This window comes from Falco punctatus (genome assembly GCF_963210335.1).
Source record: "Falco punctatus genome assembly, chromosome: 1".
NCBI lineage: Eukaryota > Metazoa > Chordata > Aves > Falconiformes > Falconidae > Falco > Falco punctatus.
In genome coordinates, this window is record NC_137580.1 from 109,245,540 (window position 1) to 109,270,631 (window position 25,092).

The 25,092-nt window shown below is 48.8% G+C and overlaps 1 protein-coding gene across 1 annotated transcript in view; it reads left to right on the top strand.

The window, feature by feature from the left end:
• Positions 1-9,560, top strand: part of RPH3AL (rabphilin 3A like (without C2 domains)) — a 39,745-nt gene extending 30,185 nt beyond the window's left edge. Inside the window, exons 7-9 of the mRNA XM_080384358.1 lie at positions 2,187-2,300; positions 2,764-2,934; positions 9,422-9,560. Of these exons, the coding sequence (XP_080240484.1) occupies positions 2,187-2,300; positions 2,764-2,934; positions 9,422-9,456 (320 nt within the window). The 3' untranslated portion in view covers positions 9,457-9,560. The remainder of the gene's footprint in view (positions 1-2,186; positions 2,301-2,763; positions 2,935-9,421) is intronic.
• The last annotated feature ends 15,532 nt before the right edge of the window (positions 9,561-25,092 follow it).

Genomic DNA, 25,092 nt, shown 5'->3' on the forward strand with positions numbered 1-25,092 from the left:
GTTGTTATTAACAGTATTTATATATAGTCCCCCACCTCTCCCAGGGAGCTTTGGGGAAGTAGCGTAGCTGCCTTTAAGACAGCAAAACCCAAAGCCAAACCTTTGCTTTAAGGGCTCCTAGCCAGAAGTGCACCCCTCCTGCATGTAATGGGGCTTTGCTCTCTGCCCAGCTCAGCTCCACAGCCCCTTTTCTTGCAGGTGAGAGCTCCCATTTCAGATGGTGCTAGGAGGGGAATGCTGCACAGGCAGGAGGAGCCGATGCTGGGGGGGAGGCTGTGCAAGCAGCAGGGAGGGGGCCTAGCAGCCTGCCCACTGTGCAGAGGTTCCCATCAGAATGGCATGCGTGGGGAGCTGCCCGCCAGCGCAACCTCAATAACACTTTGTAATAATACTGGCAGCCAGCTTTAATATCCTCAGAGATGTTAACTGCAGAAAAGCGCTATTTTAGGTATTAATATATGGGGGGGGTTAATAAAATATTTTGCATAGTACAGATTGCTGCCTGAATATAGGAGCAGAGGTCCTTGACAGAAACGTTTGACAGCTTGTGCTTGCCTGTGTGAGGGGAGGGATACCCATCCTCTTGCCCTGGGCAGTGTTAAAGGGTTTGTAGCTCTGCAAACTGTGTAGCAAATTTTAGGGCTTATACAGAGAGATGAACTGACAGCTGTCTTTGCTACCCCATGGTTATCACCTTTTACCAGTGCACCCACGTCCCTCCTGTGCCTGACAGCGCCATGAGGTTGGGCATTACAAGTAACATAGCATGGGCACAGAGATTTGTTCAGTAGCAGAACAGGGAACTCATTTCTTCTGTGAATGTGAGCTTATAAATACATACTGATGAATATAAAGAAATAGTTGGGGCTTTCTTTTTCTACAGTAGAGGCTGTAGTTTCCAGTGTTGCCTACTCTATATCCCACATGAACCAATACTGTACTTTCTACCAGAAATTGTGACCCACTGTTTGAAATGGCTTCTATGCTGCCAGGAGAGCTGGAATCTGCCTTGGTCAGATAGAGAACTGCTGTAGGTGCAATCCCTCAACAAAAGACAGCAGTTTTCCCATTAGCTTCCCCCTCAGCCGTATAATTTCTGTTTTGAGATCAGGCCTTTACAGAAACCCAGGAGTTGGAAAAAACACCTTTCTCATTTTACCCAGAGCAGCTGGCAGTTGATATGTTTACACTGGTATAAGCAGGAAAGGTGCTTACATAATTGCATGGAAAAGTGGAAACAACCTGCCAGTTTGGGGGGTTCTATCTGGCAAAATGAGCTCACTGTGGAAACTATGGAGGGTGGAAAACAGCAGGATTAGGGCCAGGATTCAGGTGAGGAACAAAGAAGAAAAAAAAAAGCAGCCTTGAAATGAGGGAACAGTCTCCTTGAGGAAGAGGAGTGACCCTTGCCTTTTAAGCCTTGGGAGCACAGAAGTAATATAGTTCTGGGCAGTGTCTGATAGGGATGAGTGCTGCATGGACGATAAGCTAGTAAGACTGGTTCTTTATGTAATTGCTGCAGGGGTTTTTATTTGGTGTGCTCAGTATTTATCTGGTGTTTTCCTCCTAGATACTGGAGCCTCCACAGAGGCACTGCTGCACTTCAAATGCAGCTTGGAGGAAGGCAGCTCCTCTCCCCGCATAACTCAGATGTGGATGCTCTTACAGTGTAGCCAGGACCCTGCTACCGGCAGCTGGGCAGGAGCCAGCTTTGTACCCAGCCCAGCCCTTGTCATGTTGTTCCCGTGTGGGAGACAGCAAACAGCAGGAGGAGGCTCCCTGGTGTGCCAGCACAGGGGTCAGCAGGAGCAGAGCCCAGCTCTCAGACCAGCCAAGCTGCAGAGCCCAAAGTGTGGCACAGGAGTGGTGTGGTCCCCATGGTCCCAGTCAGATTTAGGAAAGAAACGCTGGTGGTGTGTGCATCTGCTTCAGGTGTTGGCACCGCTGGAGTGTCTGTGGTGGTTATAATTCATCTGTAAAAAGTAAAAGCACATCATGTTTGAGAAGAAAAGTGAACAGCTGTAGAGGAACTGCAGGTAAGGCTCCTTGTGAAGAGGGAGAATGTGCTCAGCGAGTCAGCATTTGTTCATGTTTAATTTGGATCCATCTGGCACCCCCTTTGGTAAGTGTTATGAACATTGTGAATAACTGACTGTCTCCTCTCCTCCCCCCGATCTTTTCTGCAGTGGTTTCTAGCGACAGTGAGAGCGACTCGGAGTTCAGTTCCTCCAGCCTGGATGACAAGCCCTTACCTGCAGGGTCAAAAGCCTCACAGGGCAGAAAGCGCGGAGCAGAACTGGGTGAGGACTTGCTGTTCCTTGTGGCTGGAGGGTGGGAAGTGTAAAGTGCTTGAATGTTCGGCTCTTTGTACTGCGGGTTTTGGCTCAGCCTCTTGCCAGCCCTACGCTGGTGCAGCCTTCTGGTTGTAGCTGTTCTAGGTGAAGATCTGATCCTTTGTCACTGGAATAGTATCAATGGGTCAGACAGGTGGTGGGTCACTCCATTGCCTGCAGCCATTCAGTGTCTGCCCTTGCAGTTGGGAGCTGCTCCTGGCCACCTGTCAGCCTGTTTCCAGCCAGCTCTTCACTCCTGACTTTACAGCACAGGAATCACTGGTGCTGTTTTAGGAGCAGAGCACAGGACCTGGATTTTGACTCTGCTCCTGGATGGGAGCGGGAAGGCTGCTGCTCTCTGAGGATCTGGCCCAGCATCTGCACCCCCTTCTCCCTCCCACAGCAGCATCTCTCTCTTGTGTCCCTGCAGCACCCAGCCAGACCATGGGCAGAGCGCTGGGGAGCACCCACTCCCCTACCCTCTCGGGGAGTCGCAGCAGCTTGGGCAGCGAGCAGGGCGCTGCCCTCAGTGCTACAGAGAGCTGCCAGAGCGACCAGCCAGTAGATGGGCGCGACAGTGATGTTGGTAGCAGAGTTCCTGGTAAGCTGAAGCTCCTCTCTGGGCAAATCCATGCTTTTAGGGCTGACTTCCTTCAAAGCACAGCTTTCTCAGAGGCACACCTGGCAAAGCTGTGGCCCAGAATCTCTTTTCTATGCTGCTTTTCTCATGGCAGATGCTGTCACAGCATTACAGCTCACTCCTTCCCTCTTCCCTGAGTGCAGAATCTATTCTGCAACATGAGTAATCGTCTGGGGTGGGAGCTGCCTACACCCACCTCTAAGAGCAGCCATAGCTTGGGTCTGTCCCCCTGCAAAGGCCCGGAGCTCCTGTCTGCCCTGCAGAAGCAGCAGAACAGATTGAGCTTTTACTGAAGCAAAGCAGAAGCCCAGCAGCTTTATGAGACTGAATAAAAATTTTCCTAATGTTAGGTGTCTCTTAAAGCCAAGCATGACTCTTTGCAGAACTCTGCAGTGCAAAAAAAGAAGACCGTTTTTCCCCCTCAACAACCATGGAACAATTAAGTGACTGTGAGAGCAGAGGCTGCTATCAGATCTGATCTGGAGCAGCTGAAAGAGATGCAAATGTGTTCTCTCTGCAGTTTTGCTAATCTAGTCAATAACCCCTTAAGTTATCGTTTAGCGCTGCTCCCTCCAGAGTGTTCCTGCTGCCCTGTGAATTGCCGCTCCTTTTGTTCCTGAGCCTGTTCTGTGCTGTGCATGTTGAGGCGTAAATTGGATTAGAGAGAGCAGGTTTATCCTTCAGTGCAACATGGAGTCACAGTCCCCCTCCCCACGCTTCCCACTAGAAACAGCCAGCATGAAATTGTTTCTCTGCTCTTCCCTCCCTCCCCAAGTTTCAGAGACTTGCAGTTTTCTTTAATGTTAGTTTTCACAAAGCAAATCAGATGAGTGATACATCTGCTCTGTCCATTCTCTCTCTGGTTCATACTGCTGCCCTGCCCCAGACTGGGGAGTTTGTTTTAAGCCCCTGTTGGCTGTGGCATTAAGAGATGGGTGATTCCTGTTGGGTGTTGGCTCTGCTGCTTGCTGGAGCAGAGCAGCAGGTTGTCCTGTGGGATTGAAGCAGGTGGTGGATAGCAGGTGTGATCCCTTGGGTGTTCTTTCTGCTGGTGCTGTATGACCGTGCTGAAGGCTGGATGGATGCACACCTGGACAGTGTGTTTGTACAGCCCTTAGCACTTTGGAGCTTTCCTGACAGTTCTTTGAAGTATCTGCTGCCTGGCCATGACAGTGCAAACAATATCTCAGAGGCAAAAAATGCCTTTTTCCTGCTAAAAACCTCATATGCAAAGCGTGGCACAAGGGGTCAACACTTCCCAGTGGAATCTCTTCCTGCTAGGCTGGGGAGAGCTAAAGATGACAGGCAGCATGGACATATATGAGCCCAGTTAAAACAGCCCCTGAGAGATCCTGCTAAGGAAAAGGTTAAGCCAGGCTGGGTGACTAGAGGGTATCTGTAAAGATCTGTATTATGCCTGGGGTCATTTATTTCCCAGTCTTCCTATAGAAGGGGCACTTTGTTCAGAGGTGGTGTCTGCAGCAGCAAGTGCCTTTGTAGGAGGGCTCTGCGTGCCCCGCAGCCAGGGGAAGGAGGCAGGGAGAGAGCAGCAAGTATTTGCTTGCCTGTGCTGGGGAGGGAATGAAGCTGGTGATGGCTGCAGTCAGCAGGCGTGGGCTTGGGAGCTAATGGACGGTGGCAGCGGGCAGAGTTTTCTGTGTCATGTCACATCAGGGAACCAGCCACCAGCCAAGTATCCTCCTGGGCCAGGGAGTTGCTACGGGCCTGCAGGGAGTTAGGTGGCACTGTGGCTGTGGCTCTGTGGCCGCAGGAGGTGGCAGGACAGCTACAGAGCCTGTCCTGTGCCAGCATTACACCTTTCTACAATGTGGGTGCGGGCGAGGGCTGGTGTGGCAGCGTTAAGAGACTCTGCCAAAGGTCTCTGCAAGGAGGTGAAGCTGGAACCTGAGTATGTTGTGGGAGGCATGTGATGTGCCTGTGTTGTTTGCTGCGGCTGTATGCTCTGTCCCAGTGTAGGTCATTGTCAGCACTTCAGGGTGAGGAGGAGAGAGGGAAAGTGAGTTTGTTTTCCTTCTGATGTGTTTGGGATGTGGCCTTGCCTCCATGCAGCAAGTGAGCAGCAGGGGTAAGCATGGTCAGTGTTCATTTACTCTGAGAGCATTAAACATGACCAGCTGGAGAGACGCTTCCACGATGTGATCTGTGCAGCAAACTATTGGCAATCGCGATCCATTCTGTGTGAATTCAGTAATCGGCATTATGCAGTGATACAACTCTGTGGCCTCATGTTATGTGGAGCTCTGTCAAGATTAGCAAAACTCTTCACTGCATCTTCCTGCCTGTGGGACAGTCCCTGTGCTCTGCTCTGACCCAAAAGCAGAGCAAGAGGCAAAGATCCTTTCTCATTTAAATTGCTGATCCTCAGCTGCAGGATGAGGACATTAAAGGGAGATTTTGCTACAGTTTTTCTGAAAGGCTCTGCAACTTTTTAACACTGTGTTGGGAGCAATTTTTGCTTCATATTAGCACCTCAGGTGTTGTTCTACCGGTGACTGACTTTCCACTTCTTTTTCTCACCTCTGCTCTAATTCTGCTCTCAAGTGCAACTTTGCAGAACACTTTAGCATCCTTAGATCCCAGGCTACAACCAGAACAGGGAGTTAGGGAATGGTACTGCAAATGCAGCTGCTGTCATAGTCCTTAGCTCTTTAAGCCTGAAGGCCCAAGTCAACAGCGTGGTTCTGTGGCCAAGGGAAAACAAGGAGCTATTAAGAAGAGTTTGTAGATTTCCAGTGTGTTGCTCTGGCTCCGGCTGGGGTTTGGTGAGGCAGATAATGAAGCCTGGGGTTTGTCATAAAATGACTCATTGTCAGAGCTGCATTGGGATTTAGGCAACCTTAGCCCATGAGCCAAAGTTTCAGAAGAGAGTGGTGAGTTGAGAGGCTGCCAATTTTTTTACCACCTGCTTTCAAACCCTTTCAAAAGTGTTGAGGGTCTGGTGTTTCTTCTTCTCAAGCTCCAGTTCCTGGAGGTTCCCACTCTAACGTGATAGCTGTTAAGGGGGAAGTTATATACTGGGTTTCCTGAGGAATGTTTTATCCTAAAGAGAATGAAATCTGCACACAGGAAAGAAGCACAGTCTTCCTTTTTCCCCTTACTTTTACCCCTTTTACCCTTCCTCTTTGCCCCCAGCTAGGGGAGGTGACTCCCCTTGTTCTGGCTGTACATCTGGTATGTTAAGAGGGGCCTCTGTTAAAAAAGAACAAAATCCTCATTATTGTTAATTATGACACTTTTATTAAAGGGAATATTAAACAGATTTAGACAAAGAAATCAATATCTTACAGTGGTTTTCATTAGCCCATGGAGAGCTTTTAATGGAGATAACGGGCCTGGCTGCTGCAGGGGGTAAATTAAGAGTAAAAGGCATCTCCTCAGATGAGTAGCAAGTTCTGCTTTGATGGGTCCCAGTTAATGGGGTTTTCCGTGTCTTTTGAGTGTCTCAGGAACGGGTCAATCCTGTGGTGTTCTGTGGGTCACCTGAACTGCTTGCTGGTAGGGAGCAGTGAATGAGCTTGGCTTGGGCTTTGGGGCTGGAAAAGGCTTTAATTTGTGGTTAAAAAAGGAGGTTTGAGAAACAGCCACGAGATAAGCTAATGAACAAGTAGCATACGTCTGAGTCCAAATCACAGTCTCCCCATCTCTGCTTGTTTGCCAATGTGTTGTCTAAATCATTAATACTTAAAGAGCAGTACGGCAGCTGGCAGTTAAACAAGAGGCACCTTAAACAGTGGTGTTGCTGAGTCTGGGAGCTGAGACAAGGATGGCAGCACCTGGTGGGGTATAAGAAATGTGGCTTGCAATGACCAGGTGAGGCCAGCTGGAAGGACCTCCAGAGGTCAGCCCGTCCAGCCTGGGCCCTTGTACTAGGATGCTAAAGCTGCAGCTTCTGGGTGCCTCCCTTTGGTTGCTTGCTTCGTAGCTGTCATGCTGGGAGAGGCTGAGCAGAGTGGAGAAAAAGGCCTGGAGCTGAGAGAGATGGGCAGGAAATGCTGCTTCCAGCTCTCTTAATTTGGGGAGATTTATGCCCTGTCTTTCAGGAATTGACTGGATTTAGAAATGAGGTGGTGTCACTCTCTCAGTGGCTCAGTGCCTCCCAAGCTGGGCTAGGCATCAACTTTTGCTCATAAATATGCAAACTGTTAATACACGAGACTGGCAGAGCCATTCTGCATTATTTTTGAGGCAGGAAATTCTCAGGGCATCTTTGAAGTTAAGGCATTAGTTTCTTTTTTTCCTTCCATTCTGTTTCTCAGATGTCTGTTTTGTTCATCTCAGGGACGGTGAGGAGGTAACGTTTTGCTTCAGCAGGGCAACTACTCCATTCTGTGTAGGAAAAAAAATTGTCCTAACAGTAATTAGGCTCTGAATGGGATAGTAATTTCTTTAATTACTTTCTTCATGGCAGTCTTTGGGGACTTGACTTTTGTTTTCCTGCACTTGGTGAGAAAGTTGCTTAAATGTTTTCAGACTGCGCACTCCTCTGTCCATGTGAGCTACAGCCGAACAGTGTAGTCTTCCAGAGCTGGCTTATCAGCAGGGTGGAATAGGTGGGTTAACCATGCAAGGGAGCTGTGTTCACAACCCCTGCTCTTCCTCACTCTGCCGTCAGCCTCTGCCTGTGCTGGGAGCACAGGTTAGGAAGGAAGAGGGGGTCTGACGTGGAGGGAAGTCCCTCACCCATTACCCAGCCTCTTCGCCTCTCCCCTCCAAGCCTCTGCATCCTGGACTGGCTGCTTCATCAATCTTTGGGCACTGCTGTTTGCCCCCCTTTGCTCAAAGCTTGCTGCTGCTGCCATGGGATTGAGTTTTGCTGCTGCCAAAGAGGATGAGTTGTCTGTCTTCCACAAAGTGAAAAAATTGAATTGTGCCTTCATGGCTGAGCAGCTTTGAGCTGTCTCTGCCTCCTCATATTGGTACTGCAGAGCACTGAATGGTCCTGCTGTATTTACAAATGAAATATGTCTTTGGGTAGTGACAGCATTAGGAAATGATTCAAGGTTTGCATTCTAGATACAATGTATTTGTAAATATGAACCTCAGAAGAAGTGTATACCCCTTCCATGTTTTAAGGAATTAAAATATTTCTATCGTCAAGTGGTAGAAGCAAAACATTTTCAGCCCTTTGAAGTCCACCTTCAAGTTAAGTGAATAAAGGCTCAAGTACCTAAAAAATAAATTACTTTCACTATTTCTGTAATTCTTTATGGAGTTTTAAATTGAAGACTTTTCCCTTGAAAATAGAGGAATGACAAAGACGCATTCTCTTGCCTCTTTCACTCAATATATCTGGAAACAAGTCTGCTGCTGAAGATGAAAATCCTATTTTTGTGCCTTCTTCCACATCGCAGAGGTCTGTGCTTTGGTCTTTGATTAAACAGCCTGTCTGTCCTCCTGCCCCCATGTCCTTAGACTTATTTTCTGCCCTTTGCAATACACTTACTCCTCACTCTTTCAGTTTTCTATTCAGCATTTGCACAAAGCACTGAGGGCAATAGTTGATGTCATCTTTCAAAACAAATCATAAAGGAAAGAGCATGGGAAGTCAGTAATATGGAAGTTAAAATCTGGATTTTGGAGTCTTTGTAAACACATTAAGAGGTTTTATGGCTTGGGAGGTTATCTTTCAGCTGGGATGTCAGCCAGTTACTGGTGGGAGAAATTTGCAGGACTCCCTGTGCCTTGAACATGTCACATGAATGCAGTGACTGGAAACATCCCTTGTGCTTTATCCAGGAGTCAACGTAATTTGTGTCCCCTTCAGTTCAGGGAAGGGGGAGAGAAGTTGGTACTAACGTGCCACTGCCTGAGAGCACTCTACATTGCCAGCCCCTCATTTTCACCCTGGGCACTGGAAGCAGCGTGTCCCAGCAGGCCCTGAGTTTCACCAGGGGCTGTTGAAGTGATTCCCTCAGGCTCACTTAGTGGACATGAGACAGAGTGCCTTCTGCAGCCGGGCATTGCTGTCCTGTGCCTATCCCCAGCTGTGGGCAAGGACTACGTTCTGCCTTGGCTCCTGTCCATGGCCCAGGCACAGGGAGGGCAGGAGGGTCATGTGGAGGACCTGCTTTTTGGTACATGGATGCCATCGCGTGGTTTGGAAACCTGAGAGCTGAGGTTTGACTTTCTGTCTGACTTGGCCCTTTGAGGGAAAGAAGAACCAAAGAACCAGTTCTAGCAGTATGACTCCTCCTTCCTCCTTCTTCCCTCATTTCTTTCCCCTGTCTTTTCTTTCTTTAGTAAAGTTAAATGGGCCCTGACTGCTGACAGAGCGTGGAGTAATGATGCATAGACGTTCTCTTCATTATTATTTTTAGGAAGCTCTTAAAATGGGGCTGAGCATGTAAAAGCAACGTAAAATAACTTTGTCAAATCTCTTTCCTTCACTGCTTTCCAAACAAAACTTTTGTCTTTATGTATTTTGAAGGCAAATGGCGCATCCACACCAGAACACAGTGTTGACAGAGGTGAAGATGGAGCTGCTTTGCCTGGATCCAACGCTTGCCCCTTGCCCACTCCCATAGACCTCACTCCAGACGATGCTGCCAGTGGTGACTTCATGATGCTGGCTCTTGCACAGGCGTTGGCAACACAATGGCACCTGGGAAAGTACCTGCCTGTCCTCTCTGCCTCACTGACCGGGGTTATGGTCTGCTTTCCCTTTCTGCTGACTGACACACACTTTGGGGTGCTGCTCAGAGAGGGGTGCCATGTTGTGCAGTGCTGCCATGGGGTCCAGACCTGTGTTTGTTTGAAGGAGCACATGAGGTGCTCACTGGAGCTGAAGAAATGTGTGCCACATCTGCTGTTCTTGGTTTGCCAAGCCCAGCCCTGGGTTCAGCTCCTGGCCTTGCAGTCCTGGCTTTGCAGCCTTCAGGAGAAAGGGAAATTCACCCGTGTGTCCCTGAAACGGGTTGTGAAGATACAGCAGCCTTTCTACTGCTTCTCAGCCCAGGGGTGAATTTCCCTCTGTGAATCCCAAGAGTGAGCCTGGGGGTCCGGTTTGCACTTGACTCCTGTAGGCCCAGGTGTCACCCCTTGGGTTTCTTGTCATCGTTGTTCTGGTTTGAATTGGTATTGGTTTGGTGGGGGCATTGTGAATCAGCTGATGTTGTGCTCCTCTTCCATTGAGGTGTCTCTCTGTGATAGGGCTGTCTGCTCAGGGAGACACTTCAGTTAGTAAAGCAACACTCAAAAGAAGTTTGCTGTGAATTTTTTTGGTCCTCCTGGCTGTGCACTGGCTTGTGTGTCCTGTGGCGAGAGTGCTGCTTTGGCAGTGGGATCATGGGCAGCGTGTGTGCTGCAGCTCCTGGTGGGAGAACTCCCACCACCCCACCGCCCAGCTGGCTGTGGTTGTATACCCAAATTGGATAAAAGCTTTAAAAGTACTTTATCTTGTAAAGCTCTGCAGATTCTCCTCCCACATGCACACCTTGTCATCTCTTGCATGAGCAGGGGCCTTTGTTTTACCTTTTTCCTGCAAGTCTTGAGCATCTGGCAGACTGTGATGGTATCATCCTGAGTCAGTCTGTAGAAAGTCTGTGTGCCCCAGTCCTGCTTATTCTCCAGGATGGACAATTTCCCTCCAAGGCCTCACAGATGAGAAAAATCAAATTACCTGACATCTTTAGAGCAATTAGATCTTTGAAGACCTGAAAAAAAACAACACTAAGCAAGTAGGAGTCTGTGGATTTTATTAAATGCTTTGAATCTGATCTGTCTTTTTCTGAAGAAATGAAGGATTCCCCAAAGTTCCCTCTGAAATCATGGATTTAAAGGCAATTTGTGTCGGTTAATGTCAGCCTTTTCCCTTGGTTATTACTCGTTTGTTCTATTCTCCTTTGCTGCTGAGCGCTTTGTGCTCATGTAGTATATGCTCTTACAAATGGCTGCAGTATGAAGATAAATGAGATTGGGTGCTGGAACACTGTAACAGGAGATTGGAAATCAATCCTTGACTTTCTTTCTAAGTGAATGTGGTCCAACAGAGGGCCGTTCCCTTACTGCTTTTCCAACTAACGCTCTATGGCAGGTTGCTGGGAAAAGCCTTCCAGCTCTTCCTCTGTGATCTGTTTCTGCCCTTTTAAAAATGAAAACAAAACCTTTGGATGATGTGGGCTGTTTGAGATGGCATAAAGAGAAACCACTGAACGTGGGCTTTGCAGCATTGCTGTTGAAGAGAGCAAGGGATGAGGTTGTTCTCCACCAAGGGATACTTTATGTTGTGGTTTAAACCTGGTCATTGAGACTCAGCCAGCTGCATCTCTGGAAGGCATAATGCCAGTATTGTTAGCCGTTTCTGAAAAAGTAAATCCAGCAGTCACCTTTTGCTGAAATGCCAGTATGATTTCAAAGCTGTAGTCATGCTGTTTCTTCTGAGAGCTGTAGTGTCTTCAATTTCAGAAGTGTTTTGCTACCAAAAAAGTCTTGTCTTGCCTTGGAGCATTTGACAGTCTTACTGAGACTGTCTTGCTTGCACTCTCATTACTGCAGTGCCTCTGCCAGCCTGGCCTGCCAGCCTAAGTTAATTCTATAGAAGAAGGAAAAAGACACTTAAAAATTGACTCCATTTACTTTAAACCTGTTACTTTCTCATAAAAAAACTTTACACTGAGTTGGAAAGGGTTTTTAAAATTGAGCATGTCACTTCCAACTCTTCTTGTGTTTCTTGTGCTTTGTTCCTGGGCAGTGCAGGCAGGTCAGTCATGTTTTCACTCCCACTCTTGGTTCTTGCAGCTGTTTACCACACTGTGGGTTGCCAGCTCTGCACAGGAACCTGGTAATCCTTGCTGGCTTACTGTGCTATTTGAGGCATGAGTTTGATTTTTAACTGAGACTAGGTTTTATAAAACACCCTTAGACATATATTTGGGACTGGTCTTGTACCAATGAGACTGGAAACCTTTCTTTCTTACCTCTATATTTTACCTCCATGAAGTAATTCCACCTGAGTTCAAACCAGAACTGTTCAGTCATCTATGAAAGACTCCTCTTGGGTTGAGGGAAGGATCTAGCCCAGAAGAATGGGATCTAGCCACGTCTGAATATGATAAAGGAACAGCTCTGTGCACGTATTTTCTACTAAAGACACTTTTGGCTTTGTTGCATCTCTCTTGGTTGTGTTTTGTAGCTTTCATTGGAATATTATCCTAAACCTGTACCAGTTGACTGCCTTTTGAGTTGGCCCAAGGTTGGCAAGAATAGCTCTGTAAATAGTGCTCAGTCTGCACTGGTCATTTGTGTTTCCTTTATTATTTTGTTGGTTTTGTCTCCTTCCCTTACACTTTTATGTAGTGTTTTACTACTGGTAACAATAAAGCTTTGGCTCAGTAACAACTGCTTGCCTTTCTTGAAACAGTAAAAAGTTCTTTTCCATTCCCAGGTTGCAGATACTCTCCAAGTCCTTGGGCTGGCTCCAGCAAGGAAGGAAAATAATCCAGCCAGCGGAATGGTGATTCACACAGCTGGAGCGTAATTGAATTCTGCGCTTGAAAGTCATCTTTTGTCTTGCCCCTCTTTGTGCTGGCAGTGGCAGGGGGCACAGGTCTGCTCCTTAGTCCCACCGTGGAAGGTTTTCCATGTTGTAACCACTAAGTGTAAAGCAGCACAGGTTGTCATTCTGTCAAGCGCTGTCCCCACAGCCTCCCAGGGCTCATCACTCCCTCTGGTGTGACAGTCAGGTTCCATTTAGCTTTGCCTGCGGAGAAGCATCTCCGCATTGTTGCTAAGCATGTGCAGCCCTGGCTGCTCTGTGTTCTCTTCCACTCGGCATTCAGCTTCAAGGTTTCAAATGGCTTTTAAATCTGTTTTTCCTTTTCCCATTTAAAAGCACCTTGGTAATTACTGTTGGGATTGTTTTGCTGGGGAGCTGCCATTAGTCCAAGGATGGAGCATGTCAAGGACTAACCACCTCTTACATTGTTCCTTCCCTGTTCTGCATGCCATGACAACAACCAGCATATTGGGAAAGTCAACTGCGTGATCTCTGAGTCAACAACACTGGCCATGAATTGCCAAGTTTCCGTGTTTGCTTTTTACAGCTGTAGTTTGAGGGGAAAGGGTATGTTTTCTCTGTGGGATCCATGTGTAGTAGTTAGATGTAGCTGAAGCAAATGGGCTACCAGCTGGTGTTTAGACAGTGTGTTTCTGGCCATTACTGAGTTGGGACAGCAAAGGCCCTGGACTGTCAGCTGGAGTACTTGGACAGTGACACTAAATGGCAGATAACCTCTGTGGATGGTTGAAGTTCATGTGTAAAATAAAACTTAGCAACAGTTGCTCTTCTCTCCTTCCTACCCCTCCCAGAAGATGTTTCCTTGCAGGAGAGAGGGTTGGTGGCAGCAATGTCTCACCAGCCTACCTCTCCCATTTCTTCCTTTTACCACTTGTGAGTTTTGTTTATCTCCATGGTGGAGACTGCTCTTCGATCGTAATTCCTTGTTTCTGCAGGTGGATGTGATCATGATGGAGAGTTCAGGGAACTTTTTTAGAAGGGCCAGAGCTGCAATCAAATAATGAGATTTTCAGCAGGTACAAAATGACGGGTGACGGGTAAGTGTCTTGTGGAAAACTTTTGTCTTGAGCAGCTCATTCAGATTCCCTCCTGACCATTGCCTCTTATTAGCAGTATATTCAGATAGCGCCAGAAATGCCTGTGATGCTTGAGAGGCCTGAGATGAGGATCTTGCCGTGTAGTTCCATAGGAATGCAGTCAGGAATGCAGAGTGTGCTGCCTGCCAGTGACATGTGGCAGCACATAGGCAGCTACACACATCCTCATACACCCCTGGCCTGCGCGTCTCTCCCTGCAGAAATGTTTCTTCCTGTTACCTTCATAGTAAAATATGAAAGGAGCCAGCCCAGCTCCACAGCTGGTATAATGTGCTGCTGCTGGCCTGTGCCCTGCTGCTAGCAGTCTCTGGAGCACCCTTGCAGCACCCAAGGGTGCTGCTCTGATCAGGTCTAGGAGTTGCACCTTTGAGGTAGGAATCCACATCCCCTTGAGGAGGAGGACTGTACATGTTCACCTCCCTGCTTCACTCAGGTTCTGTGGGTTTGTTTGAAGGCATCCATTGTATTTCTTTTTCCTTCCACTGATTTCTGTCTGGCACTAGAAGCTGTAAAATCTTGGAGAGTTTATTGCTCATCTTTCCTCTCTGGAATGAGTGGCTCTACATGATGTATTCATATTTTGCCAGGAAGGATGGATTGTGATTTTAAAGTATTTTTGTTGTAGACTGTATCAGTTCAACAGCAACTGTTATCCTCTGAGCCCTCTCTCAGCCCCCAGCTATATGGCATTCCTTCCCAGGTGCTTCCCTGTTACTCTGAAGTTGACCAAATGCAGCAAACAGGCATCACTGCCTCCCTTTCTCATCAGCTCTCCTACCAGCCTAATCACCGTAAGCAGTTATTATCTGGGACTGGAGAATTGCTGCTAATCAGGGCCATCTGGGCAAGGGGTGCTGGCAGAGGCACCTTCCCCCACCTGACCATGACTGGCTTCTGCTTTCAGAGATAGCTCTGCGTAATTTTCACGGGACTGTGGCTACTTTCAATTACTTGCAGTTCTACACCTCCCCCTTTGGCTGTCCTGTCCCATCCCACCTGAGCAAGCAGCCTTCATGTTTGGGAGCTGCCCTGGAGCAGCTACCTTCTTGGATTGTTTTTGGGATGCTGGGTGGAGAGATCACATCTCTGAGACGGGTCCTTGCTTTGCCAGTACTGTGCTGCTTTCTACTAACAACCCTGCAGTGTCCCTAGCTTAGCTGCTGCTGCGCTGAATATTTTTGAGGCTCATTCACCCCCAAAAGAGCCCCCAGACTGATACATACCCAGCTCCTAGATGGAGACAGCAGCTGGATCACTGAGAGCAGCTGAGCCCAGTGTTATTTATTTTTCTGCTGGTGAAGCCAAGCTCAAGGGACCAAGAAAATCTCGGTGAACAGCTGAGCCCCACTGTGGGAGAGCAGGGGGCAGGATTGGGGCCCTGGGTGAGCAATCATCAAACCACTGATGGGACAGACCTTCATCTTCAAATGACACTCATGCAAAATTAAACTCCTCCAAGCAGTCACACCATGGCCATTAAAGTGGTGCCTTGGAGGACAGAAAAATAAACTTGAGAAACACAAATTAGGGATATAAATCTTTCTGGCTATGGCTGGGAGGTACCTCTTTAATTAGCATCATTGAGCAGCCTTGATGTAGTAAGTGCTAAGTAGGAAACTTGCCAGATTTTTCCTGTTTTGATAGCAGGTGACTTGTGTTCTGTTTGAATTTCCACCTTGTGATTGCTTTTCTGTACTTGGTGGAGTTGCTGTGTTGTCTGTACCATGAGGAACTTGGTGTTGTCACCTGGGCTAATCAGATGCCCCTGCACTGGGGAGGAGCTGCCTGCACTGTCCTGTCTGAGCCCTCTTCGGTTGTGGATGCTTTTAAGGGATTGCAAAGCTATTTCAACAAAGTATTGTGTAGTGGAGTTAATGTGTTTAATCATGTTTTTTGGTTCCTGTCCTCCTGGAGCGCAGAGGTCATTCACTGCATGGAAATCTTAGAAGAAAGGTTTGTCTCCCTGCTGCATTGGTGAAAGGCTGGGGAGGGAGGACAAGCTCAGCTCCCTGCAGTGGGCTCAGCCATGTGGTGAGGATACAAATCCAGCCCCTCTCCAAGGGGTTGAATGTGAGGGTTGCCCTGTCCTGGGTTGCATGAGCTGCTCATGTTTTTCTGCACGTTCCAGTGCTGCCTTGGTGAGCCAGGATGGTTGGTGTGAGGTGCTGAGCCTGCGCAGAGCCATGCATGTTGGTCCTATGTAAGGGATGATTCTTAGGGCACAGTGTAGCCTTCTGCCCTGTGTGCCTCCTCTTGCACAGCTCTGCTGTGCACTTTGGGGATTTATTCGTGTTGTGAATAAGAATATCTCTGCAAGGATTTGGGTTAGCAAATTACTGAGCCTTTGTTTCTGTATCACCCCTGTGTATTCCAGCACTGACGCTAATTTGTACTACTGTAACATGGATCTTTTTAACGCTGATAATGTTTATGAGTTATTGGATACTTGGCCTGGACCTGCCTGGGAATTGCAGGTGAGACATCCAGAGGTGCTGCTGTGTCCCAGGCATTGCCTTGCTGGGTTTGCACCCTGCCTGTATTCATGCTGGCAGCCTCTGTGTCATACTACTTAGCAGATCGCTGTTACTGACCTGTCACTGTGGGAGACGCTGGGATTAGGATGATGGAGTGGCTGGAGAGGATAAACAATAATGATGCTACGTTGGTGCAGCCCAAACAATGCCTTTTTCTTTCATGTTTTCCTTTTCTGTCAGTTTGCCATTCAAGTGTAATAAGATCAGTGCAGATAATTTGTGTATTCATACAAAACATAATTTTCCCTCCTGTGCTTTACCAGCTGCACTGCAGTCGGAAAAGCAAATAATGCACTTTCTTTTGCATGGTTATGAATGGGTGCATCTGTTCCTCGAAGACAGGGAAAGGAGGGTGAAAGGACTGGAAAGGAAGGGAAGAAATCAGATGCAACCCATTTCGTTGCCTCTGTGGAAAGAGAAGCATGCAGGAATCAGATTCTTGCAGTATGGGCTCAATCCCACACTGATGTATTTAGGAGGTGGGTGAGACACTAGCGTGTGGGAAGGGCAGAGAATGGGGGTTTGTTCAACAGGAGAGCAGCCCATGGAAGCACATGCAGCAGGGCAGGGGTACTCCAAGGAGCTCAGCCCCACCTTGGTCAGAGTCTGCAAACCACCATGCAAGGACAGCAAGAACTGTGCACTGGGCTGGTCCTCCTCCTCCACCCAGGCAGCAGTCATGAGAGCACAGCTGCCTGCTCCCAGCACTGGCTTTTGCTGTTGTGGTGCTGCCTTGTTTCAGCTCTGTGTAGGGCTTGTCCGGGAATATCAGAGCAAAGGTTGGAGCTGAGCTGTGCTGTGCTTCCTCCTTCCTAGCTGGAAATCACAGCTGCCTTGCTCCCTGGGCTCTTTCCCTTCCTGTGCCAGGGGCTGTATCACTGCATCCCCCAGGCTCTGCGTGACAGCCTTTGCTGGAGGTCCAACATCCCCAGCGAAGGCAAGAGGAGGTAAAGGGCTAGAGGTTGTACAGCAGTGGACCTAATTTATGTGGCTTCCTTTCCTCCCTCCTTTCTCTTTCCTGAGACAGGCCTGGTAGAGAGGTAAGGAAAGGAGAAAAAGGGGTTTAATTTTCTCCTGTTATCTCATGTCTCCAGCTGTGAGCCATGCTAACAACCCTGGGCTGATCAAACACCCAGGCAGCCTTGATTCAGTGTCCCATCTACATGGTCATTAATCATGTAAGTGCTCTGCCCCTGCCTGAGCCCATATCCTGGCAGCAATGCACCCACCAGAACGTTCCCTCCTCCTGTTGCCATCATGTTGTGCTCCCACCTTCCGTTGCTTGTGACACGGAGTCATTAGGCATTAGCCATTGGCATCAGCACCTAATGACACAATCATATGCAGACGTGTTCTTCCTCCAAGCAGAATTTTTTCAGCAGAATTTCTGGTGCTCTCCCTCCCATTGAGATGGAGTCCATCTAACCTCTCTGCCAGGTTTGTTTCTTTTTCTTGTGCGTTTTGTGAATCCAGAAGATTCCATATGTGGGAACTGAGCACCACTTTGGAGTGAATACAATGCACTCTACTTAAAATAAAGGATAAAAGTTCGCTCAAGCCACCGGGAGCTTCTCAGCTGCCTTCCAGCCAAGGGTCTTGGTATGTTTTTTACAAGTTAAAATGTCCCCATTTAATAACTTGAGTGGTTAGACCAGAGATGTGCTAAATGCCAGGCTTTGAAGCTGTATGAGGTCGTGGCAGAGGTATGGCAGAGGTGATGAGTAGGAGCTGTGCAGGGCAGGGACAGGCTGCCTACCTCTGTGCCACAGCGATGGGGCTGGTCTGTGTTTTGCTGGGGAGATGCTGTGCAGCCCAGCTGGCAAGCACATGGCCAGCCTGGCTGTGGGATGGGACAAGGACTCGTTTGGGCACAGTGAGGCTGGGAGTGGGGGTCCTCTGCGCTCAGATTCCCCCAAGTGAGCGGCTTTTCAATGCTGCTACTTTCCCGTTTTTTCAAATGCAGGAATTAGAAAGAAACCAAGCGGATGTGGATTAGTTTGGGTAAACAACCATCAAAAATACCAGATGATCTCATCTGGACAGTGCTTTTATTTATGTGGCAGTATCGCTACCTGCACTAACTAAGGGGAGAGAGGGCTGCTGCGGCTCACCACATCCCAGCAAACTTCCCACAGAGCTACCTGTAGGATTTGCTGCTCTTGTTGCCATTGATTGGTTCAGGCGTGTTTAATCCCAAGGGCACTTTGGGGTTTAGCTCTTTGCATCTTGCAGGCCAGCGCCTGGAGATAAGTCACTGTAATTTGCAAAGCTTTCAGTGGTGGCGAGATTTGTGGTTACTCCAAGTCTTGATGGAAATGGTTTGGACACTGGTGGGCCACTCCTTTTGTCTGTTCTCATGTCAGTGTTTGGAAGCAGCAATTTCTGGGGCTAGAGATGCCCAGGGAGTAAGCGTGCACCTCCTGGTCCCTCCCAACTTGTAATTACCAGGGCTGTGAAGGGAATTGGTAACTCCCTGTGCAGCTTTACGTTAGAAAAGCACTTGAGGCCATACACTCAGGCAGCTGCTCTGTTGCCCGCTGAATGCCTCTTGCCCTGTAATTTTGTGGGTGGGCTGCAGGACTCTGTGCTCAGATACTACTGCACTACTTTAATGCTGGAGCAGGTTCTGCTGAGAAGGCCAGGAGGGGAAACTGCTTATTTCTTACAGCCCTATAAATCTGATGCTGCCACCAAATTGTTGCAGTGCGGCTTTGAAGGGATTTTTGCCTTTCTGTGGTCCACAGTTGCAGAGTCCATATTTCTATGTTAAGAAATCAGGAATCAAGTAATTGAATCTCTCTCCCCCTTCCTGTAAAATGAAGTAATTGAATCAAAGATCATGTGATTTAAAAAAAAAAAAAAAAGACAGAGAAAAGAGTTCATTTTGGGTTCCCTTTATTGGCCTCTTAAATTCCAAGCTTCGCAGCCTGCTGGGAGTGTTTTATTGTGCTCTTTTCAAACTGTGGGTAGGGTGGGCTTAACTACCCTTATCCTGGGACCTGGAAGCTGAGCTTTCAGGAGGCAGGAAGAGTCCATGGGGATTGGGAAGGTGACAGTTTTACCCTGGGTGACGCTGATGCTGGGGTTGTGTTGCTTTTGACCCCTGCAAGGGGCATGTCTATCCCAGTTGAGGTGTAACCTGTGAGAGCAGGATCCTGAGGAGGAAAAATGTTGCTAGGTTTTTAGTATCTGAGTGGCCCGGGATTGTGCCTGACAGCAGGAGATGGTCCCTGGGGTTGAGCTGCCAATGGCCATGACTGGTCACCTAGAAAGCTGCTGAGGATGCAGTCAGAGGAGCTTCATTGCAATGCAAATGGATGTAGATTCATGTAAACATATGTCTCAATGCAGGTAGCAGCTCGTGCCCAAATTATGGAAATGTTCTAATCCAATAATGCTAATGTCATGATTATCTAGCAACACAATGTTCATTAATATGGTTCCCTGGCACTTGCACCCATCACTGTCAACGTGATTACGCTGAGGCAGGGACTTGCAGTGTCTCTAAGTGAAGCTGGTCTCAGGGAAGGGAAGGGGACACCCAGGTCATGGCAAGACCAGGAAGGACCACTTGTATGCCTGGCAAGGCCTGGAGGTGCTACATGCTCTGGGGAGTCCCCTCCACATACTTGGCCAAGGTACCACCTGGCTGCCATGCTCTCCTCGGGAAGCTCTTCCTCCCAGAAGGAGCCTTGGAGCAGATTTCACAGTTGAGAGCCTGTAGAGTAGCTAAACTAGCATTTCTTAATATCCATCACTGTGATCAGATGAACAGGACTAGCAGGGCCATCTAGTGACTCGTCTGGCTGCTTAATGACCTGGGAGGAGCCCCCCCTCAGATGGGTATAATCCTAATGTTTGTATTTTGAACCACGCCCCTGTACCTGTCCACCTCTCCCTCCATCTCCCCCTTTTTGGCTGATGGCTATCACTTGCTTTGCAGTTGTTTTTTTTTTTCCCTGGTTCACTACAGAGCTGGAAAATGCTTGGGCTTCCCCATGGTAGAATGGAAATTTGTTGTGCGTCACCTTGAGTTGGGTGACATAAGGTCAAACAGCTAAATAGCCCGTAGATCTGAGGAGAGGGATCCTGCAGGCTGGATTGCCTTCCTCAGTGCCGCCAGTAAAGCTGCTCTCTGGGCAGGAGTCTGCTTGTCTCGGCTGTGGCCTCAATTTCTTTGCTGCTAACCCGCAGGTGCCAGTGTAGCCACTTGCCGGGGCACTGCAGGGCTTCCTCGTTGCCGGCTGCTCCTGCAGCTTTGTGCCGGCTGGCAGCCATGAAAAGCTTAGAGCTGCCTGCCCCGGGGAAGGGCTCAGCACATGACCCTGCTGCCTCCCCAGCCAGCAGGATTGCTCCCTCAGGTACCTCCTGTGAGTATATCCACGGGGGGTTTTGCAGTCCCAAAAGAACGAGTTTGTCTCTGTGGTGCAAGCGTGAACAGCCCTGCCCAGTTCAGGGAAGCTGGGGCTCTTTGCCCCCCCAGCAGCCTGACCCCATAGTAGATACAGATTTACCCTTGCATGACTCCAGGCCTTTCATTTTGCTCTTTCGTTTGCATTGCTTTTTGCAATGTTGACATGATATGTGGGATTTGTGGATGGGGCCAGCAAAATACCCTAGCAGCCCCAGCAGCTGATTCTCTTGCAGCTCACCAAGTCTGATTTGAGCTTCATGATCCAGGGATGGGCAGGACAACTCCCAGCCAGGCAGGCAGCAGCCAGGAGGAGCAGCAGCCGGGACAGAGCTCCACCAGCCACTGCAGGGCTGTGACAGGTACATTTACTGCACAAAGTATCAGCACGAAACGGGGGCTTTGGTTAGATTGCTTTTGACAGGATTTCGTTAGCCTGATATGTATGTGGGAGACGAGCAGCTATAATGCTCTCTTAATGCAGCCAAATTGCTCTTTAATTCTGCAAAACCAAGATGTTATTTCATGAATCCCTGGAGCTCAATGTGCAGCATCTTGATGCCGCCAGTTACTGGTGGCCTTTTCCCTTTGCTTGCAGCCAGCTCCAAATTCTTGGGTCACAGGGCAGGAGCAGTCCTCCCCTTGCCTCTGCAAAGCTCAGCTGCTTTCTGCCCTTGCTTGGCTTTGCGTGCGTTAACTCTGGAAGCTAGTGGTGACTCTTGAAATGCCTCCTCCCACCAAACTGTGAGCAGAAAGTCTACCAATTTCCATGGCAACAGGGCTGGGCCCGAAGTGCTGATGTTAATTCTGTTTCTGGACATCTATGGAGTCTGAAGAGCTGGGTGTGCAGGAGGCAGCAGTGCCCAGCCTGAGTGCAGCTCCCCAGGCCACACTAGCTGCTTGTCCCAGCTGCTGTACAGTAAGGTGCTGCTGCAGAATAAACACTGGGCTTCGCTGCTGGCTGCCTGGAAAGTCTTGAGAAGTGATGTTGTCATCCTCCTGCAGCTGGGAGACAGTCAGGAAGGGAAGAGGTAAAAGCAGGTAAAACTACTAAGACAAGCCAGCTGGATAATCTCAGAGGACATTGACTCCAGCTTGGAAAGGCATTGAGAACAGATAAAATTAGCCTAATAAGAGTTGATGCTACACAGAACTCTACCCTCCCTTGAAAGCAAGGGACTGGGTCTGCGTTTAGCTTACAGGCACATAACAAAAAGAGCCAGCACGATGCAAAAACATGGCTTTGCCTGGCCTTTCAATGGCAAACCCCTACTAAGGCTCTGGAGTTAAGGGGAACCCAAGGACCGTGAGGGAAATAAAAGGAAAAATGCAAAAAAGGCTCATTCCTAAGAAAATATCCCTGAGGACCGAGCCCTGGGCAGCGCTGTGTCAGCAAGGGTGAAGCAGGATGAAGGTAGTTAGGGGGGTGTTGTGCAGGAGGGCATTTTAGAGCAGCTGGGGCTTAGAGTCCTGCCTTGGGCTGCCCTGGTCCCTCTCTTCTGCAAGTTTTGTTTCCTCTGGTAGGTGTTGGCCGCAAGACAGCATGATGCAGTGGTGTTACTGGAGTGAGGAATGTGGCTTGCGTTTCTGTCAAGGGCTGAACCGAAATCATCCCACGTTTCTAACCCAGCAGAGTGATCTGGGTGCTGCTGCCTGCCAGCACAGGCAGCTCATGGTGCCTCCCCTCTCTGCCGATGGAAGACTCCCAAAAGCAGCTAGATCAGCCATGGGAATGCACGTTTGCCTCTGCAGGTTAGATGGGTGCATGGCATGGGGGTTCCCCTGTCCTGCCCTGGTTTTGGGGAGCAGTGGGTGCATGGGCCATGCTTGTGCAGCTGCAGAGCTGCCTGGTGCCTTGCTGGCAGGATGCCCTACCTGCACGCTGCCCAGCTGCTCCCTGGCCCCACTGGCTTCAGCCTCTGTTGAGAGACATGTGCAGGGCAGTAATGCTATGGGGGAGCCCTCCCTCCCCTTGTGCACTGTTCAGTTGGATTTTCCTGCAGCTTCCTCTTCTCACTGCACCCAGATCCGCCCCTAGTGAGTTTGTGTGTATTTAATATGTGCTCCATATAGCCAATATTTACAGCAGCTGGTTATGTACTCTGGTTGATTTGCAGGTGAATAGTGTGTTGGAAATGGTATGTCAGGGTGCACATACACAGCATGTTCCCTCCTCAAACAGGAGAGTAGACATTTCACAGGACTCCAAAAACCAGTGCATTAAAATTACAAAACAAAACACCAACTATTTTGGGATTCACATCGAAATGGCAACATATGCTACACATTAAACATCAGCCCCTACTGAAAGTTTAGCTATTCTGGGCCCATCCTGAATGGCACTGAAGATGCACAGGGAGCAGATGCCTCCCTGCCTCCTCCTGTCCTCCAGGTCCGTCTGCGGGTAGCAAAGTGCTAGCAAGGAAGGCACCATCCACCGCTGCCACTAGTTGGCTGTTTCATAAGGTCTCTGGGAACCTTAAGCAATATTTGGAGGGGAGAGGGCTCTTTCTTGCTGGCATTTGCCCTTTGCCTGGTTTTCTGAAAGGGTTTGTTTGTGTCTGCTTTGTAATAGAGTGTAGGATGTATTTTACCACAGTGATTTTGTTCGCAGCTAGTAATTGCTGGTTAAATCTGGTCAAATGATGGTTGTTAGCAGGGCCTGTTAGAGCACAGATAACCTCAAATATTATTCGTGCAGAGGAGCAGTGGGGGCTAGGGTGCATTGGGATATCAGCACTGCTGGGGAGCCTTAATCGGCACAGCCTGGAGTAAGCCTCTTAGGATTATTTAGCCAAGTTTCCTAGTTATCATTATTATTATTGCTTTATTTAGCAAATGCAAAGGGTGTTTAACCAGGTAGGGTCTGCAGTGCACTCGATGGGCTCAGCCAAGCCTCCCCAGCAATCCAGGGCAGAGATCTTTCAGGGGAAGTAGCCTCCCTGCCAGTAGCTGTGCATCAGCCAGAAGACAGTGCCTTGAGTGAGCCAAGGAGCAAGGCACATGTTGCTTTTCAATTAACCCCCTTCTCATGCACACAGCCATGCTGGAGCTAAGCTCATTTGAAGAAGAAATATGTTTCATACCTACCAGCAGGGTGGACTGAAGACAAAGTAGGTCCTGAGTCACCCTAGAGGGATGGAGGGGTCTCTTCCAGCAGCGTTGGCGGAGCTGGGCTGGCAGCGTTGATATCCCCTCTTCCTGCCTTGGCAGTCAGATTGAGCTGGTGTTATCTCCTGGCGCCCTGTCATGCCTAAGGTTGTGGGTACCTGCGGTGGCTTAATCCAGGCTTAAAAATGATTGGGAAAAAGCAAAAAGCAAGTTAGGGCTGTGCAGATTGGTGCTGCCTTGTGTCACGTCCCTGGGTGACTGTCAAACCTCCCCGCTCCCAGCCTGCAGTTGGTCCCCCTGAGTTCAAGGGTGAGTGAGATCCAAAGGTAGTTCCTCCAAACAGAGGCTTAATTTTGCATCATCTCTTTGTTCACTCTTCAGGCTCACGTCTTCTCCAGCAGCACCAGCAGAGCAGAGGGTTTCTGTGAATTTGTTTGCATTTGAGCTGACAAAGTATTAAATAAAGAACTGGTGGGTCAATTATTGAGTCGCTGGTAAGTGATGGGGATGTGCAGTCCTCCTGCTGTACTTCTCATTTGGAAGGGAATTGATTAAACTGGAATCAGCCCCTGTTCTTGTTGATTTAAACCTGGAGTAACTGACAGCAGAATTTGATGCTTAGTGTTTGAAACAAACTTGGTTGAAGTGTGTCCTGAGGACAGCCTATATTTCTGGATGTGTGCTTAATTTGTGTGCTACTGTTCTGTTTGCTGTAGGAATGCTCCTTCCATTTGCCCTTTTGTGTAACACTGGCAGGGCCCATGTCACTTAAGGAAGCTGGGCTGCTGCATGGCTCTGCTCGGGGCATGGGGTGTTAGTGGCACAGGCTTTGTTTGGGATGTGCTTAAGCCTCCACTTGTGCTCCTGTTCAGGACAGCATTTAAATTGAAGTCTGGGCTGTCCCAGGTCAGGATGCTTTTCTGAGCCTGGGTTGGAGTTGGGGTGATGGTTCCTGCATCCCATATCCCAGCTGTCATTATGGGATGCTTTTGGCACACCAGCCCATGCCCTCTGCTGTGAGCAGCTGAACCTCTCTGTTGCACCTCAGAACAAGCTGCTAAAGTGCAGTGTCGTATGTGCTGAGCTCAGGATCTTGTAGCAACTTGCACACACCTCTGGGAGGAAACACAGCTGTTGACAGGGACAATATGCTCTTCTCCATCATCCTGTTCCTGCTTTGATGTCCACTGTCACCTCCTCTAAAGGATGTCCTCCCTTCATGCAGGGAGGTGGTATCCCCTGTAGAGTGGCTCTGCTCCCTGCTAGCCAGAGCTGTTGGTCCCACTGCTGAAATTAGCAATGTAACATTTAAACTACCTCTCTTCCCTCTTGTGGGGCTGGCGAGGAAGGCAGTTCCCCTGTTCAGGGAAATGAAGGCTGTGTGCGTGGGCACTGCAGTAGCTCTGAATCACCCCGGCAGAGTGAGGGATC